General features: G+C 38.0%; 1 protein-coding gene across 6 annotated transcripts in view; it reads right to left on the reverse strand.

Moving 5' to 3' along the window:
• Positions 1 to 717: 717 nt before the first annotated feature.
• The window catches only part of Ubr5 (ubiquitin protein ligase E3 component n-recognin 5), a 102670-nt gene continuing 83663 nt past the window's right edge, over positions 718 to 19724 (reverse strand). For 5 of the 6 annotated variants that reach the window (XM_034516931.2, XM_034516929.2, XM_034516928.2 and 2 more), the window contains exons 46-59: positions 19331 to 19451; positions 19125 to 19223; positions 17073 to 17316; positions 15585 to 15696; positions 14897 to 15041; positions 13471 to 13601; positions 11358 to 11418; positions 9369 to 9544; positions 8923 to 9007; positions 6587 to 6742; positions 6198 to 6311; positions 4658 to 4802; positions 2974 to 3059; positions 718 to 1354 (exon numbers count right to left, since the gene is read on the reverse strand). In XM_034516931.2, coding sequence (XP_034372822.1) covers positions 1142 to 1354; positions 2974 to 3059; positions 4658 to 4802; positions 6198 to 6311; positions 6587 to 6742; positions 8923 to 9007; positions 9369 to 9544; positions 11358 to 11418; positions 13471 to 13601; positions 14897 to 15041; positions 15585 to 15696; positions 17073 to 17316; positions 19125 to 19223; positions 19331 to 19451 — 1888 coding nt within the window. In that variant the 3' untranslated portion in view covers positions 718 to 1141. The remainder of the gene's footprint in view (positions 1355 to 2973; positions 3060 to 4657; positions 4803 to 6197; positions 6312 to 6586; positions 6743 to 8922; positions 9008 to 9368; positions 9545 to 11357; positions 11419 to 13470; positions 13602 to 14896; positions 15042 to 15584; positions 15697 to 17072; positions 17317 to 19124; positions 19224 to 19330; positions 19452 to 19724) is intronic. The other variant, XM_034516927.2, reaches the window with a different exon arrangement.

A 19724-nucleotide genomic window follows, 5' to 3' on the forward strand; every position in this document is an offset into this window, starting at 1 on the left:
GCCTGGCTGGGTGCCATTTAGGATTCTCTGCTAACTGTAAAATGTGGACTGATTTTCTTAACTTTCTTACAGTTCACATGTATATAAACTTAAAAAAAAATAGTATGACTATAACCATGTCAGTGCATTGCCCTAGCTTCAAAAATGTACAACTATATAAATAAAAACTGTTTCTTCAATGTTACTTGACATTTCTTCTGTAATTTATTTAAAAAAGTAAAACGTAACAAGATACTTAAAAAAAGGCTAGATACAAAAGTAGTTAAGTTGCTCACGAACATTTAAAATTTTCCAAAATGTATTTTTAGTAATCATGATCTTATAAAACATTTTACAGTTATCAGAAAGTGCCCAGGCTGAGTACACATAACTGGATCACCTTTTAGTACAGATGTCTGGTTAGAACTCAAGTGCAGTGTGACCTATCCGCCTGCACCGGAACAGGTACAAAGGAAAAAAGGTGACTGTGGTCAGGTATTGTGCATCGGCCCATCGTATGTACAGAAAAGTGCCTCTCGAAAATGAACACATTACATGCAAAGTTTTAGTGGTATTTAGTATCCTAGAGCTCAATGCTGTTGAAATAAACCACAATAAAAGTGGGGTTTATAGGTAAAAGTGATTTCGTCTCTAAAATCTGAATGTAAAGAACTTTTTACAAGTTCCATATACATGATACACAATTGCAGTCAACCACAAATAACACCATAAAAAAAGTTAAAATGAAAACACAGAACATACTTAATTTTTTATTTTGAAATTCCCTATTCCCTCTATACAAGAACCTTTGCTGAAACACTTTCCACAAAGGCAGCAGTGAATTTTCAGAACATTTTACATTTTTCCCCCTCAGCAAAAAAGATAAATCACAGTGTAAATTATGTTGTTCTGCTGTCATCTTTGGCTGGGGTTAGACCTAGAAGTTGTCGACTAGCAAACCATCATAGAGAAAAGGTGCCAGTGCTTCTCAGGCCTTTAAGCTACAAACTCAGCAAGGAATGTTTGCATTTAATCTCTTTAAGGTACCACCAGGGGAGGGGTATGACAGCATTAACTTCCATAAACTTTTATAGACAAATGGGAAAAAAAAATCTACAAAATTAGCTAGTAATATTACACAGCAATACACACTTTTTATACTCTACACAAAACCAAAATTCTTGGTCTTAATGGCGAGTAGTAATTTTTGTTTGAGAATCTGTTTAGAGGAATAGAGTGGGACATAAAGTCGAGAAATACAAGTATTTGCAGTAGGAAGATGTTGGTCATCTGGTGGTCTTATTGTGATTGAGGGCATAGGCTGAAAACCTTCTTCACTGGCTGGCAATGATGGGCTTGATGTCCAGAAGTAAACCTAAACAAAAGTATATAGTTACGTCGGCTGTAACAGATTAATAGTCAACTTTAATTCTGCAACATATACAACCCCACTGTGATGTTTTAAACTTAAAGCAAGAGAGAGAGAGAGAGAGAGAGAGAGAGAGACAGAGACAGAGAGAGACAGAGACAAAGACAGACCCTGAATTTGAAAAAGAGCAAGGGAGGGTTTGGAAAAAAAAAAAAAAAGGGGGGGGGGGGGGAATGATGTAATTATAATCTCAAAGCAACTAACAAACAAAATATCCCTTAGTTTCAAAATTATTTTCTTGTACTAAAAAACCACAATCAATTATATTTCAATAAACTACATTTTAGAAAAAATTTCAGGATTAAAAGAAAAAAAAGGTGTCACATTATGTGGTTTTTTTAAATTGCTATTTTAAAGTAACTGTCTTAAGGCCTAAGAGTTTTCTCATCTGAGACATGAAGTTATTGTGTCAAATGATCACTAAGGGCCTTTACTGTAGCTAAGTTCTCTGAGTAACTCTTACTGAAGGAAAAAAAAAAAAAAAAAAAAAAAAAAAACCCACATTTCTAAACAAAAGAAAAACTAACATTCCCCCAGGATAGCTAAAGTCATTTTAGATTTTATCTACTAACAAAATACAGTTTTATCAATGATAATTATGATAACAGTAATTTTATAACAATATATGAATACTGGGCAATACCTACAATGGATCAAATTTCATACAATGACATATGGAATTCTAACACAAATTTATTTTGTACAACACACAGTGTAAACCAGTACTGCCCAGTAAGTGTCTAATGTTACTCTATTTATTACTAAATATACCAAAGAAATGCTTCTTTGCAGAAATACATACTTTGTGAATATAAAATACTCTTCAAGATCTATCCTTCTATACATTCTTCTAGAATAGAGATGAATCTATGGTATTTACTTTGTACAACTAAGCACTCAAATAAATCTAACTTTCCAGAGTGACTCAGAAACTTGAGTAATTAGGGTTATTTTCTAAAACATCATCTTAGAATGCTACAAAGGGAAAAGAAGAAACAAATCCTCTCCAAAGTACAATTGTTAAAGAACTAGGAACAAAGCTGGTCCCATCCATTCATTTAACAGGTAAGAAAAAGCTTAATGGAAACAAATTCCAGAATGAATGAGATGGGGCTAGTGAGTGGGTTAGCAGGTAAACGTAGAGGGATGTTCTTCCAAAAGATCTGGGTTTGATTCCCAGCACCCAAACAATGACTCAAAACTATCTGTAACTCTAGTCTCAAGTGATCTCACACCCTCTTCTGGCCTCTGAAGGCACTACATGCACCTGGTGCACAGACATACATGCAGATAAAGGAGAAATGGGAGAGGGGATGAATGATCAACCAAAGTGGTAGATTTCACAGAACTTTTATCAGTAAACTGTTCTCCAAGAGGGAGATCCACCATTCCATCCCCTAAAACACACACACACACACAGAGAGAGAGAGAGAGAGAGAGAGAGAGAGAGAGAGAGAGAGAGAGAGAGAGAGAGAGAGAGAGAGAGAGAGACACGGACGGAGGGAGGGAGGGAGGGAGGGAGGGAGGAGAGAACACAAAGCAGTTTTGTGAGACTTTTAACTTACCAGGTCCTGTCGTTCTGTCATGCTCATTTTCTCTACTATTGACCAGAACCAACGTTTGAACTGGAGGAGCTTCTCAGCATTTTCTCCTAAGAATATAAATTCAATGTGTTGTGTTAGATGTTGTTTCTTTTGAATACTGGTAAACTTCTTATATAAACAAAGATAAATTAAACTTACATCTAATTCCTAACAGGAAATTAAAGCTTTCTGTGTAATTACAAACTTTTGTAATTAATTAGGTCATCCTGACTTGAGTAAGAAAGAAAATGCAACCTGTCATCATCAAGGTTGATGTCTCATCTATAAACCCTGATTCTCCTGTGACTTTAAGCCACAGTGCTTCTCAAACCACTGAGTGTATAAGCCACAGAAAAGATTTTTTTTTTGTTTTTTGGGTTTTTTTTTTGTTGTTGTTGTTGTTTTGTTTTGTTTTTTTGAGACAGGGTTTCTCTGTGTAGCCCTGGCTGTCCTGGAACTCACTCTGTAGACCAGGCTGGCCTCAAACTCAGAAATTCGCCTGCCTTTGCCTCGCAAGTGCTAGGATTAAAGTCGTGCGCCACCACCACCCGGCCAGAAAAGATTTTTAAAAGGCAGATTCTCATTCACTATTCACTGAGTCTAGAAGATGGAAGAGAAGGGCACCACAGAGTCTATATTTCTAAAGTTTTCCAGTGATGCACACGCTCCTCATCTGCTATCTTTGCATGTTATGTTTCCCCTTCTACAGTTTTAGTTTTAAAATGAAACAAGTTCTTCTAAGTACTGATATTATAATGTGGCACAAAGCCCATTACATAAAAGTTAATACAAAAGAAAAAATACCAATTTAAAATTTTCTGTAATTTGAGCTCATCATGATGGCACATCTTTAATCCCAGCACTCAGAAGCAAAGGCAGATGGGATCTCTGTGGGTTCAAGCCCAGCCTACTCTGTATAGTAAATTCCAGGACAGCCAATTCTTTATAGACCCTATTTCAAAAAACCTAAATCTATAATTTAGTGGAGGCCACTTAAAACACAAACCACAAAAGGGAAAAATTCATGTACGTAGAAATCTTAGTACAGCTATAATCTTTTCATAATCAACTTCTTATAGCTTTAAATTCTACACTTACTTTAAATGTCTAAAAAATAAAACAACTTGAGAGCAAAGCATACACTGAGATAAAGCTTATTTACAAAAGATTATCACTTTTTTTGCTTCTAGAATCATGTGACTTTTGTCTTTACAATAGTGTGTGATCCAGTCAAACTCTACAAAGCAAACATTATGTGATCAAATTCTTTGACTGTCAGAGGCACAGAAAACATTTATTATTTTTATTACTTTAGCATATAAACATCATTTTCCCACCACAAACAAGTTTACTGTGTTCTAAATTAGTCATCTTTTTGTTTGTATGTGAGCATACACACACACATATTTTTTTAGACAGGTTCTCACATTAAGTATTTGAAGCAGATACTCCTGCTTTGGCCTTCCAAAAGGGAAATTAGAATAACCCAATTCTAAGCTATCAAAATACTAAATCTGATTTAATCATACCTTTAAAAGTAATGTGAATAAAAAACCAAACCTGAGTATTTACAGGGCTTGGGAAGTACTCTCAGATCCAGAACCTGAGAAGGGCATGGAGCAAGCTCTCAGGTTTCTACCTTTTAGAAGACTTGCACTTTTCCTACCTGACTCATCATTGAAAGAAGTGAAGCTGATCAGCATCTGCACATTGACTTCACCACAGCCGTTCACCAAAAGCCGGAAGTCCTCTGCTGTTAGGTCTTCTAAGGAATTCTTTGGAAGCACATCTAGTAGACCCTTTCTCATTGCCTAGAGAATTTAAATTTTTTCTTTTAATATAAGCAGAACTTTATTTTCTAAGGCATCTGTTTATACTATTAAAACTCAGTATCTAATTTTAGCAGCATTCTCTAAAAAAAATACTGGTTCCTAAAGCAAGGAGAAAAAGAGCAGGGCTGTATTGTGACTTTCTTAACAAAGTCAAGATAGAAAGAGGGGAAAGCTGAGCACAGAAAACAGGCTGCAGTTCAGAAGTTAGTGGTTTTCTATTCCAGTAGAAAAGGGAAGTTACTTTTTATACTATATAAATAACACACAGACAGCATATAAGCTAAGCATCATTTTAGTTTGGTGAAAGTGCATTCTAAAAAACAGTAACAACAAACCTTCCAGACTCAAACCCAAAATCTATTGGAAAATGTACCCAGAGCTATGCTAAATACCTTAGGTTCATTAATTGTTCAATCTTAGCCTCACTTTGCAGAAGGAAACCCTTGAACGAAAGTATTAAATAGCCTGCTAATATGCAGTTAGAAAGTAGTGAGTGGAGTAATAACTTAATCTCAGTATAATAATTCTCAGCACAAGAAATCAGTACCACCCTTAGTTTATAGAAACTTTATCCAGGAAAGGGAAAACATTAACATTACAGGAATGATGTGTTGATTTTTTTGAAAGGGCCCGAATGCAGAGCTGGCCCTTGGGTCTTAAGAACTTCATGTTTGGAATATCACCTCCACTGCTAAGACTAGGGCAATGAACCTTCCAATATATAACCCAATGTTATTTGTGTTAACAATATGGTAGAAACACGTTTTCCTCTAAAACTGCAGTAATGGCAGCTGGGTGTACAGCCAAGAAACATTTATGGGTCTGACCACCAATAAAAACCCTGTGACTCTGAGGGTTCCTTAAGCAATGTCGCACATGGGCTGAAGCACTTTACACTCAGAGGAAGAAGTATATTGTCTGTGACAGCCATTCATGCCCTGACCTATAGAGAACAAGGCGAAGCTTGTATTAGGAACCCTTTAGGTTCTGCGTACCATAGCCTCCTCCTCTGCTTATGTTGCTGGGGTATGTTTGCATTTAGTAAGTATAACTGACTGAGTGCAGTGAGTCCTTCTAACTAGGATATTAGTAAGCACGGGTGGCGACAGGATAAGTAAAGAACTGTATTTCAGCCCTACAAGCCCCTTCCAAATTATGCTCACAGAGCTACTTTCTGATGGTTACATAGTTTTTCTAATAGTCATATCCAAAAGAAATGAGTACTTAGTCTGAACTCTTGAGTTTAGTTGTAAACTCATTTTAACTTTGAAAATCTGGGCCTTTTGGAAAAGAACAGATGACTGGGCGAATTCACCACAATGCCAAAACAGAAAGTTTCATCACATGACATAGTGCTTTCTAGAAAATACTCACGTGCAATGGCTGTTCTGCAACCACCAACATCCTGTGCTCTGCGTATTTCCTTACATACTCATACACATTCTGCGGAGTGACGGGTATATTTACACCGTTTGGAATAAGTTCAACCTACAAAAATTTCAGCAGTGACATTTAAACACAGTTCTGACAACAGTCAGAGTTCATGAAAACTTTCTATCTCACTCGTTCTTGGTTCTTCTCTGTTATCACCTATAATGCCGTGTGTGTGTGTGTGTGTGTGTGTGTGTGTGTGTGTGTGTGTGTGTGTGTATGATGCACCTTGTCTCAATCTTTCTCTCTTGGCTCCTACCCCAAACTGTTCTCTATAAAGTGAGCCTAACAATCCAATTCTCTTGCAAAAATCAGAAGTGGGTTTGTTTTACCTGTCCTCCTCCCTCTTCTTTGCACAGGTCAATTGCAAAAGCCAAATCCATTGCTGAGAAAACAGCATCAGCATCTGAACTCTGAGATGCAAGGATCAGTTGTCGTAAACTCTCATACATTACAGGGTCAAAAAAAGCAAAGTCATGCCAGTTGACCTGAGAAAATAATCAAGAAAGAGTCAAAATAAGCATCCTTTCTCCACACAACACTAAATTAAAATCTGTGATGACTTTACCTTTTCGGGGAGGGGAAGTGATAAGGATTGAACCCAGGAACTGTGCACGATAAATAAATGCTCTACTACTGAGCTATGTCCCAGCCCTAATTGTATTTAATTTACAGGTACAATGATAAAAAAAATTTCCCACAAAATACATAAAACTGCTTTAAAGAGAGAAAAAGTAATAAATCTTTGGCTTTGACAATTCAATTTTTAAAAACAGGAATAAAAAAAGTTAATTGCTATGAGGTGGAGCCAACAATATGCTTTTGATGTAGTAGTAGTAACAAAAACAAAAATTAGTTTCAAAAATAATTGGGAAAGCCAGCATGATTTATTGAACATTGATTATGTGAATGAACTGGCTCTTGACTAAATATCCCATATGCTCTTGATAGTCATCATATGATACAGGTTATTAAATCCAAGTGATAAACTGGACTGCTCTAAGAAACTTGGTAACTTACAAAGGTCAGATCACTGAGTTAAACTCAAGTCAAGTAGTTCTCAGGAGCTAAAGGGTCAACATATTAGCATTTCTATGTTTCAGAGCTTTGGTTCTCACTCTAATTCTATGCACAAGAGCATTTTAGCTGGAACATGTCAAAACTTAAAATTGTAGTCTCAGCTAAAAAAAGAAAATATATACCTCTCATTATAATACCCTTGTTTATGATACATTCAGTGGTTTGGTTAAAAGCAATTAATTTGGTAATATAAATGTGATCAAATATTGTGGGATGAGAAAGTAGGCCCTAGGGGAAAGGCTTCTGGAGTTATTCTGTGAAATGGACAAGATGTACCCATCAAATTGTCTTCTAAAAATTGTATATTTAGTGCTGCTGTCAACTTCTTTCAGAAGTGTTTTGCATCAATCAGTGTGACTGAAGACTCAACTGGTCAAAGTACCAAAAATAACTGTTGAATGTCCAGCTATAAATAAATGGGAGATCTCTATCACCCTACCCAAGGTTCAGTGTTCATTGTGAAAAAAGTGGGTTGAGAGGTAGGGGTGTGTGTGTGTGTGTGTGTGCAAGTGTGTATGTGCACGTACCCATGTGTAAAAGCCAGAGAAAGCAACACTGTAGAAACTGACTATGGAGCACAGCAAGGCTCTTAAAATACTGAACTCAGAACAGCTGTGATTACCTGCTCAAGACTGGGGGCCATCAACACCCAGTCACCGACTGGAGGGTCTCACAGTGCCCACATCTCCCTAACAATTTATACAATTAATGGCTGAAGTGGAAGGACAGACCATTTTCTTCAGTGACTTAACCACTGGTCAAGTGTCCATGCTCCTGTAAACAACCTTAATGATACATAAACCACTAGGTCACAAACAAAAACAGACATGAAAACAGAAGGTGATCAAAGGGAGCAGGAAGAGGATAAAAACAAGTGGGGAGAATGGGGATGCAGTCAAAATCAATTATTTACACAGGTGAAAATGTCAAAATAAACTCATTACTGTGTATAATTAGTATGTGCTAATAAAACCATTAAAGGGGGTAATTAATAGACTCAGTTTTAACAATGCAATTTACAATACAGTCTGGTATAGCCACCTCTTTAAAAAGACTGATATTCAATACTTTGTGTCAATTTCTTTCTAATAGCTTTAGGGATTGTTCTGATACAGCTGAATAATTAACACATTAATCTTGCCAGACTATCAGACTATCAACACATAAAGAAAATAAGCTGATTCTATAAGCCAGAGGAATACCAATCATGTCTGCCTTATTGGACTCTTGGCCCACTGTGGCACTTCCATGTATTTTTCAAGTTGAAGTGTTATTGAAGACCATCTCTATACTCTATTGGCACCCACTTGTGACCAATTACAGTGGCTTAGGTACAAAGCTTTACAAAGTTGCCAAGAGAATTTTTCTTCAGTAGGATCAAAGTCTGTGAGGAACCAAGCCTAATCTGTTGTTACCTATTCTACTGTGCCATCTCTCCATGTACAAAGACTTTATGTCATTAAATACTTGACATTTATTTATGACTATAATGCTTCAATACAAAGTGAATGCTATACAGTGTACTATCATTTATTTTGCAAAAGAAAATGTTTACAATTATAAAAGCAGTTATATGCATCAAACTTACTTTTCTACCAAGCAACACTTTAATTACATGCCTATTCAATGTGATAGGACATAGTTCATTTTGCAACAGACATAGTCCAAGAATCCTAAAAATAAGAACAGAAATATAATTTAAATTCAAAACTAATTATACAATTAGTCTCACATACATAAATATATATAATATTGAGAAATTCTCTAAGCCTTATTTCTACCTAATATAGAATACATATCCAATTTAAAAGCTAATACTATATTTTTAGCCATGTGGTGACACACCTTTGATTCCACAGCCCTATGAGGCTAGCAGGAAGATCAGCAATTTGAGCCCAGCCTGGCTCAAATAGAAAGCTTGGGGCTAGAGGAGTAGCTCAGTGGCAGAGAGCATGTTTAACACCGACAAAGCCCTGGGTCCAATCCCCAGAACCCCGTGTCCCCAGATTCAAGTAGTAAGAATTGTTAGTTTACCTGCCAATGTTTCTGAAACAATTCAGCCTTGCTTCTGTGTTTTTGCCAGGTCTTGGAGTATAAAACCCTCTCTTTCCAGGTTGGTAAAACAGAGGAGCATTGTCATCGCCGTCATCGGTGTCATCTAAATCCATATCGACTACACTTCTACTAGAGCCATGACGCTTACGGTTTTCCTAGGAACAAAATTATGAGTAATCAAATCCTGAGCTCATTTGTAAAACTGAAATGTTTCTCTGAAATTATTCAACCAGAACAGCATTCATGTTTAAATGTGTGTACATAACAATGTTAGAGGTAAACTTTAATAAATATTAAAGGCAAAGCTGTATTACACAAACCTTATGTGTCTTAAATCTTCTCTATATTATTTATTTACCTATTTGCTTATTTATTTACTAATTTATTTTTTGCCTTCTTACTTAATATTGTCTTGTGTGTATGGGTGTTTTGCTTGCATGTATGTCTGTGCACATGTATCCAAGGCACAGCAGAGGCTAGAAGAGGGCAGGAGATTGCCCTGAGACTGGAGATGCAAACAGTTGTGAGCCATGTGGATGCTGGGAATTGAACCCTGGGTCTCTGGAAGAGCAGCCAGGTGATCTGAACTGCTGAGTCATCTCTCCACCTTCTGTATGTTAAATATTAACGTGTAGTCTTCAAATAAAAACACTTTAGGACCTCAGGTCAGTTGGGAGAATACTTGACTCAAAAGCACAAAGCTCTGGGTTATCTTCTAATGCATAAAGTAAACATGATAGTGCAAGTATGTAATCCTAACACCGGGAGGGCTGAGATAGGAGACTCCCCTGGTAAATTCCAGGTTAGTCTGGGCTAGAATAAAACTCTGCCTTCAAAACAAAATGAAACAAACAAAAACCACTCTTTTACTTTAATGTATAGAAGGTACTTTTTACAATTCTTCACTGACAGTTCTTTCAGCACATAAATGATGAAGTTGTACTGTCAAGGAGATACTCAGTGTAGTTTCTGATAAGAAATCCATTGTTTTTTCAAATCACTGTTTCCCTGCTTTGAATGTTTTATCTGAACAGTTTTAGTTCTGGGTGCTTGAAGTCCACTGACCTTGAATTTGTAAATCTACACCTTAGAAGAACTGATCAGTCTTGACTTGTTCTTGTTATGCTGAATAGTTTTAGAGCTTAGGAAGATTTGTAGCTGGTACTTTGTGAGTATTAGGTGTGACACTAAGTTGTTTTAAACACTGCATTTAGGGGAGGGGGACAAAAGGAATCAAAATGGTCCAATTACACTTCAAAACCATTGAGTATGCGCTTTCAGTGCATCCTGCATACACACACACACACACACACACACACACACACACACACACACACAGACACACACGGGATACTTGCAATGCTTCCCAAGCAGGTAATTCTCAAAGCCTTTGCCGTCTTCCAGGTAGGACAGAAGAACAAGGATCAGCTTTACCCTCCTACTGAAGACATTGTACTAGCCACCTGTCAAGTTTGAACTACTCTTTCTACTCTGTGTGCTGCTATGTACTTGTTCAGAATGTGCATTTTGTGCTGTTTTTCACTGTAACCAATGACAGTGATTGCAGAGCTTGTTCCTCTTCGCTAACACTAGAAGCTTACTCATAAAACAAACCACATTATACCTAGTTTCCCATACTGCTCTACTGTGATATACTGTTTTCTCTGCATCTTTGGCACCAACAGCTTCCTGGAGGAGTGGCTCCTAAGATTCTACACTGCTAGATTCTGCTATTCAGTTCCAGGGCCCTAAAGCTTAATTCAGTCTGTGTTCAAACATAAAGAGCAAACTGACTAGGCTTTCATTAATGACTAACTTAAGTTTTTATTTGACTCTGTGTAGTACAACTGCATGTCTTTCTCTTTCTGTACTATAAAATGTGATTTGTATTTTCAAAGGCAGCTCCTAAATCCTGGGGGAATGCGGGGGGAGGTGTGCTGTTGTTCTATTGTACTGAAAATCCCTTACCTGTACCTTTTCTGAGGAGTCTAATAATCCGAGGTCCAGGATACTGTCAGCTCCGTTTTCCCTAAAATCAAATGAAATCCTTTTATAATCCGGAGAGGTGAAATGTCTAAAATTTAGTGTGAAAGTATCTATTCATATTTATTATACATTTAAAGACCCAAAACCATGGAATATGCTTACAATTCTAGTGTTTGGGAGCCTGCATTACACGGCAAACTCAAGGCTAGTTCTTGTGCTACACTGGCATAGACACTGTTTCAAAACTAAAACAAACAAAAAAATCAAAAAGTAAACCAACAAAAACAAAATTAAACAAAACCCCCCCAAATTCCATTAGCCACTACACATACAATTCAAGACACAGCTAAGGCTCCCTGATGTAAGACAACATACATAGTAGTCTTTAGTGGGATGCTAGGACCAGCACAAAGCAAGCAATGCAGGAAGGGCAGAAGAATGTAACTGGAATCAAATTCTCCATCATTATGCCTAATATACTCCAACTAAATTCACTATTCACTCCATAAAGCCAGGTATTAGTTTTACTTAATAGGCAGTGCTAAATCAGCAATACTTACAAAGTCTTTTTATAAAAATGCAACTTTCTCTCAACATTTTGTATAATGGGCTAAGCTATTATCAGTCTGCTTCCAGCCCCAAAGACGAGGCAAAGGAATAAAGAAACAATACATAAAAGTCCAGAGAAAAACAGCAGCAGTGACAGCAAAGGAAATTATCAGTAGATCAACAGCCTTTGACTTGGACCATGCAAAGGCCTTGAAAAATGGCTCTTTAATTCCGACCCAGCCCAGCTGTGTACACTACTTCTACAACTGTATCTAATCCCGTTCCTCACTCAAAATTATGATCAGGAAGACACTTACCTAGGGTCTGGGATGTTAGCCCTGGGCTTGTATCTAGTACAGTGGTTTAAATAAGAATGGCCTCCATAGGCTCATAATAGACTTGAATGCTTAGTCATCAGGGAGTGGCACTATTTAAGAAGTCTTAGAAGGCTTAGGAGGTGTGACCTTGTCCAGACAGTGTGTAACTGGGAGTGAGGTTTCAAAAGTCCATGCCAAGCCTAGTAGCTCTCTCCCTTCCTGCTGTCTACAGATCAGGGTATTGAACTCTCAGCTACTTTCCCAGGACCATGTCTGCCATGCTCCTCTGCCATGATGATAATAAACTAAACCTCTAAAACTGTAAACCAGTCCCAACTAAATGCTTTCCTTTGTAAGAGTTGCCTTGGCTATGGTATCTCTTTACAGCAACAGAACATGACTAAGACACCTAGTATGTACAAGGTTCACAGTACCACAGAAATTTTCATTTAAGCTGGCTGGAAGAGTAAGCCCTACACAGGCCATCTAAGTACACCAGATCTTCCTGGTGCGTCACTTGTACTTCTCACCATCAGTAGAGGGACTATTTGGTATTTTTGGATTTCATATTCAAACAAATACACTTTGCAGAAGGGAAAGAAAACACTTGCACAAAGTTTTAAGGTAGATTTGGAGCCCTAAAAAAAGTCATATTTAACACAAGAAGTTAGGAGACTTCCCCAAAGTTCTTTGCATGTACTGTAGTCTCCTACCATGGGTACTCCAATGGAGAAATCCGAGGTCTAACTCTGCATACACTTCTTCCAAATAAAATGTTTCCAAGCCAGAGTAGCTCTAAGTCCCAGCACATGACTCAGAGGCAGGAGGTTAGGGGTGCAAGGCTAATTTTGTCTTGTAAACAAAACAGAACAATTCTAAATACCAAATACTTCTATATAACCTAATAAACATGAAAAATTTAGCTATTGCACTTATGTATTTGAAGATGCCACTTTAAAAAAATCTTAAGAAAGTACTTTGTTTTTAGAGATTTTTGTGTATGTAGTGCCACGGGCTAGAAGAAGGTATGAGATCTTCTGGAACTGGGGGTAGCAGATGGTTGTTAGCCAATAGATGGGTATAGGGAACCAAAACTAGGTCCTCTGAAGAGCAACAAATATCCCTAATCACTGAACTATAACTATTTTTAGGATATGGTGAAAACTGCTGGATCTGGAAATAATAATATAGCTACTAAACTGAAATGCCATTCCTACTGTCCACATTACCGTCCGTGTGCAATAATGAGTTCCATGGCCTCATCGACTCTTGCCCTCAGAGAATCTTCACTTGCTAGAAGGAGAAGCAGCTGAGCTGGGGATAATTCCAACAGCATGCCAGTGATTTTACTCGCGAATGCCTACAAAGGATGAACAAATATTATTTTATCAACTATCTGCTTGTTAAGAGCTACAATTACAATCAAAAGAAGAAAAAGACACGAAAAGCTAAAGTAACACAACTGTCTTATGACTACCAAGGCTTTTTTTTTTTTTTTTTTTTTTTAAAAAACAAAACTGCAAAATCAGTCAGACAGCTCTCTGACAGGGGAGGCAGTTGTCCAGGAACTTGAAGTTTTGTTGGGGCTAGAATATTTGTATGAGTCTTTTTTAAAAAAAAAAAAAAGATTCCAATTAAACATATATACAATTTCTATCTTCCTCAGGAGCCACACACATGCTTTCTCATTTAGTACAGGAAAAAGGGAGGAAGGGGAGTGTGCCCTTCCCCCAGGCCTGAGCAGGCCTGCAAGCCATTTGCCACAATAAACCAAACAATAGTAGCACCTGAGAGGCACTGCATTACTAGCCTTGGCACCTTGGAGCCTGCTACCTGAGCTAAGAAGAATGGACTGCCTACTGAGCTAGCCTTGACACCTTCCGGACTGCTATCTCCTTGCCCAGCCCCTGGGCTGAACTGAGAAGAGACTCTGGGAGGTGGGGATTCCCCTTTATATGTGAAAGCAAATTATTAAACTTTGGGCCTTGATCAGAATACTTTGTCTTGGCCCCATGTATCTCTCGACCTCCTTCCCGTTAATTCCCAGGCTTCATCTCAGGAGAACCGGGTTACCCGTACAGGGGAGGAGAAAGGTACCTATTACCTTAAGGCTGGCTTACTGCCAAGAAACAGAACTGATTTTCTGTTTTATTAGTCTTTGGGCTACAACATTTATACATAAGGCACAAACACCTACAACACTGTATGAGAGAAAAATAGATAAGACATTCAAATTTAAATCTTGAGCTATTTTATTATTATCAGTAAAAGACTGCCATTTTTTCCCCAGCTACAACTTGCTAACAACAGATCATGTGTACTTCAAAAAGTAACAATGATTTGTGCAAGTAAACATACAAGTAAATATAAATCACAGCAATTAGCACAAAGGAATTCAAATTGGGTAGAATTAGAGTATACTGAACTAAGTTAGTGGGGGAAAGAGTCAAGTTGTACAGTTACTTTCAAACAACACTTCATTCCTTCTAAAATCCCTTATTTCCTCTGTACAGCCATGCAGTCCTCAGCCATGTAGCTGCTAAGTAGTTGACAATTACAGAGAGAGAAAAAAAAGAAAACCAAATAGCCATTTTAATTCAGAAGGGCAAAAGAACTGCACATGTAGTTAGGAGTAGAAGAGTGCCCAGCACTTACAGGTTGCATTGCTTGCACTCGGGGGTAAAGCCTCTCTCCAAGTGCCTGCCGATGGGCAGGAAGAGGGTCAGGGTCATCACTAGGATTCCCCTCAGAAGCAGGTCTGAAAGGTCTGGTGTCAATGGAGAGCTGTCTCCTGAAGTCTCTGTGAAAGGAAGAAAGGTGTATGACTCCACTATCAGCACACCTTCATCAATAATCAATAGAAAGCCAGAATGCATACAGACAGTGTCAACCATGACACCAGGTTGGTATGACATCTAAATACAAAATGTTTGAGAAATACAGATGATCTAGGTGTGTCTCTAAATATCTACATGTAAGGTATAATTTAATTCTAAGGGTGCAGAACCAGACTCCAAAAGACTACCTATAATTCCTGGAAATTCTAAACAAAAGTAAGTGTAACCTATTTTTTAAAAAAAGTAAAATTAAAAGCAATTAATATAGTTTGCTGCAATTAAAGACTTAAAATAAGAAAGCAGTAACTGCAACAAAATGTCAAACTTGAGTGAAAAAATGAAAAGGCAGCGTAATTTCAAATGTCCTGGAGCTGTTAAAGCAGAACCTTTCATTAAGTAACATGACCATGCACTCGTCCAAACGACAAATTTTCTATTATTTACAAAAGCCTTTATCCAACTTGCCTAAAATGCTCGCATTCAGGAAAACCTAAAACCTATCATACCTATCCCGGTCTCTCCGAGATCCTGCTCGCAGGCCACTACTCCTCCTCATTTCCCGTTCTCTCTCTCTTTCCCGATCTCTTTCGCCTCTGTTCCTCAACCTTTGCATTAAACCTAGAAGAAAAGATGAAATACAGCACATTGAGAAAGGTGCAAAATAAAAGGCTTTGTATTTCAGTCAATGTTAAACTGAGAACACAAGAAAATATGGCTGCTCAAGATCATCTGTGCTGCCAGAGCCTTTCTCTTTCCTCGGGCTATGTGCAGTATGTTGCATGTATGCCCATATGCCTAGGTGCCTGCTTCACAGATGTCTATTGCCATGCCTTTTGATACAGGCTCTCTCACTGAAACTTGCCATTCCACAACATGGGTTACAAGGACATGCAAGCCATGCCCAGCTTTTAATGTACTAAGAATTTGAACTTGGGTCCTCCTGTTCCCACAGCAAGCACTATTACTAAACCATTCTCTTATCACCTTGGTTTCTGAGGGTTACTGATACGTGTATAGGATGTACATGACACATTACACTTCACTTTAATTTGTGAACTACATTTTCCCCATCATGCCAAAGCTATGAAATAATATGCAACAACTAGAGCTAGACTGCTTTCATTATATTTGGTTGTGAGCCTAGCCTCTGCTGGCTGGGCCATCTCTCCAGACCTTGATTTCATTATAAACAGTGCTGAGATTTCTTACACAGGTGAAGCCACTGAATATCTTTTCTATTCTTAAGTTTTTGCCTTTGAGCCGGGCAGTGGTGGCGCACGCCTTTAATCCCAGCACTTGGGAGGCAGAGGCAGGTGGATTTCTGAGTTCTGTGAGCTTCCTCTGACTTTTATAAGTGACTCCAGTCACTTATAAAGCTGCCAATCTTCTGACTATACTTGGCATGCATCACCAATTCTCTACAACTTTTGTCATTTCCACAAAGCTATAAATATATTCATTAAAAACCAGGGAAGAGCCCTAACCCCCAAGTGGATAGTCTGTGATGAAGCTATAACACTCTTGATTTTTAAACAGGAAAACAAAACAAAAAAAAAGTTATTGAAATTAAAATAAGCACAGTAACATGGCTGGTTGACATGTCTCAAGCTCTTTACCTCACTGCGATCACAGCATGTTTGTCAATCAATCCTACAACAGCCTACTCTGAGAGTTCTGTTCTCTCTTTAAATAACTATCAATTAATACAATTAGTCAATTAAGCACTCCAACCCCCTCACTGGATTTTTGGAGTAACACTTAAGATCTTATAATCTGTCACCCTCCAAACAAGTAACAATTGAGGTGAAAAGCTAATCACAAATATCCAAGAACACGTTGTAGTAAAAAGCAGACTGTTAAATTGTCAATTCAAGCAGTTTGGTCAAAACTAAATCATAATCTAAAGTAATGTAAAATGTAGAATCATGATTACCACAGCTGTGGTGACAAACAAGAGAAATAATTACACTGCTTACAATCTGTACAGTACTTACTTGTATGAGTACCTTTGTTGGCATTTTGGATACAATCTAGATTTGGCAATTTTTCATTTGATAAAAACGCTTGTGCAATGGCTGTATAGAAGCTTCGTGCTACACCACTGCCCTCCCCTGGCTCATCCTTAAAGGTGACTTTAACTCTGTGGACAGCCATTGGCGTGGTAGCACATCTTCGGCCGAAGTGATTGTTGAGCTGTCTCATAGTCTGCTGAATGAGAAGATCCCGATCCCGATCAACCTATTAAAACACACCAAACAGTTAATCAGGGCTAGAAACCACAGGGACCACAGGGTTTTCTGTCAAGCCTAAAATAGAATCTCACCTTTGTAGCACACTGTAAGAAATTTGAGGTCTCAGAAGCTTTTACACTCCAAAGCAAAGAAGAATGTCTTTTAATTAAATCAGGCCAATGGAATTTAACTCAAATTCATTCTCTCTCACACATCCCTCCCTCCTCCCTACCCCCATATCTTGGCATGTAACCCAAGCTAGCCTAAAATTTATTCTATAGCCCAGAAAGGCCTCAAACTAATGAACCTCCTACACTACTGATAGTGTACTCCAAACACATAGAACTCCCCAGGGACGGAATGTGGCATACTAGAGAAAACACCTGCCAATTCCACCACAGAGACAATCACTGCATGCACATCACCTAAACACTGACAAACAACTTCAAACATTGGAAGGGATTGGCAAAGTGGCTTGGCGGCTACAGGCAAGAGCATGAAGCACTCTAACTTGGATATGGTCTAAAGACAATGAAACTACAAACTAATCTTAAGCTATTACCAATAATCATTTTAAACCAGATGTGATAGATCATGCTTGTATAGTCTCAAAACTTGTTAAATTGAATCAAGAGAATTGCCAGAAGTTTAAAGGCAGCCTGAGCTATATAGTTGAGTTCTAAAGCAGCCTAGGCAATAGAGCAAGTCGTGTCTCAAAACAACAAAAAGAAAAACTTTTATTGGTGGTGGTGGTAGTAGTAATGTTGTAATTCTAAAACTGTTGTAAGATGCGGAATAAGAGCACCAGTGGTAAGAAGCTGTGCATTCTGCCTAGAAGAAAGGAATTTTCAGTGTGAATTTAATGTCTCAGTATGAATTCACAGTAATTTCTTAAAGGCCTAGAAATAACGATCAACTTAGTAGAACAGGTAACCTCAAATCAGAGCCCCCCCCCTTTTTTTGGGGGGGGGGGTTTCGAGACAGGGTTTCTCTGTGTAGCCCTGGTTGTCCTCGAACTCAGAAATCCACCTGCCTCCGCCTCTCAAGTGCTGGGATTAAAGGCATGCGCCACCACCGCCTGGCTCAAAGCCCATTTTTAACCTTATAATTTATTAAAGAAATGGTCAGTTTAAGGCCCGTGGCAGGAAATGCACATGACATACATGGGAAAGTAACAAGGAAGGCTATTATGGACAATATTAATTGAGGCAAAAAAAAAAAAAAAAACAAAAAAAAAAAAAACAAACAAAAAAAAACCCCACAAAAATTAGCCAACAAGACAAATTAACCACCAATAAGAATATTCTGAATGGAATTGTGTACATCAGAAATTTTGCAGTTCCTGTTTATGTAATGAAGTGTGTGTGTATATACATGGTCATATGTCTGTGCAAACATGTGTGCAGGTATGCTTGCCCATGCAAACGTGTGAAGGCCAGGGGTTGACGTCCGGTTTCTTCCTCTATCATTTTCTACCTTATTTTTGTGAGATGGGGCTCTCACTGATTACACCAAGATTAGCTGACCAAGGAGCACTAAGAATCCTGTCTGTATCTCCCCACGCCACCACACTTGGCTTCATAAGTGAGTACTGGAAATCTGAACTCAAGTCTTTAAGCACATGACCAACTGAATCACTTTCCAGCCAAAAACTTTCTTTAAAAAAAAAAAAAAGTTACTGCACTAAGTTTTGTAATTATTGTTTCTTTAAAATTTTAATTATAAGCACGTATCTATCTCTCTCTGAGCAATATTGTTATTCTAAATGTTTAAATGTGGCATGGCATACTATAGAGAAAATCTAAATACCTTTACCTCTAGTGATAAATCTCTTGATTGCTGGTTTCTCAGTTTTTCCATCTCTCTACGGAACTTTGATTCTTTTACTTCAAAACCACCCAATTCAGTTAAGATCTTTAGGGAAAAAAAAAAAAAAAAACAAGAAAAAAGAAGCAAAACAATTATTCATTAAAACTTGTTCTTAACATGCAGAATAGAATTAAAGTGCACAAGATACACACCGATCCAGGCTCTGCTCCAACATCTTCCATGAATACTCTACCAAACAATTCTAAAGAAAGGCGCCAACGTCCCAGCAGCATGTCATGAGAAATAACCATCCCCATGAAACTACACTGAGGCCTGTGAGAGATTTAAATAGAGAGAGAAGGAAGCAATTAATAAACCCCCCAAATTCAAACCTTTGGTCACTAATAGTACCTTTCTTGGTCTTTTAATATTTTGCCATCTTAAGTATTTCAAACCATATCTTATTTAATGAAAGAAGCTTCCCAGGGCTGACTGCTCCGGTGTCTGTGTGACTGACGTGTGTACGTCCACATCCACATCAGGGCACCTGCTAGCTCCAACTGCCACTTCATTTGACTTCCACTCCTCAGGTCAAATGTCTCTTGG

This window comes from Arvicanthis niloticus, chromosome 13 (assembly GCF_011762505.2).
Source record: "Arvicanthis niloticus isolate mArvNil1 chromosome 13, mArvNil1.pat.X, whole genome shotgun sequence".
NCBI classification, from domain to species: domain Eukaryota; kingdom Metazoa; phylum Chordata; class Mammalia; order Rodentia; family Muridae; genus Arvicanthis; species Arvicanthis niloticus.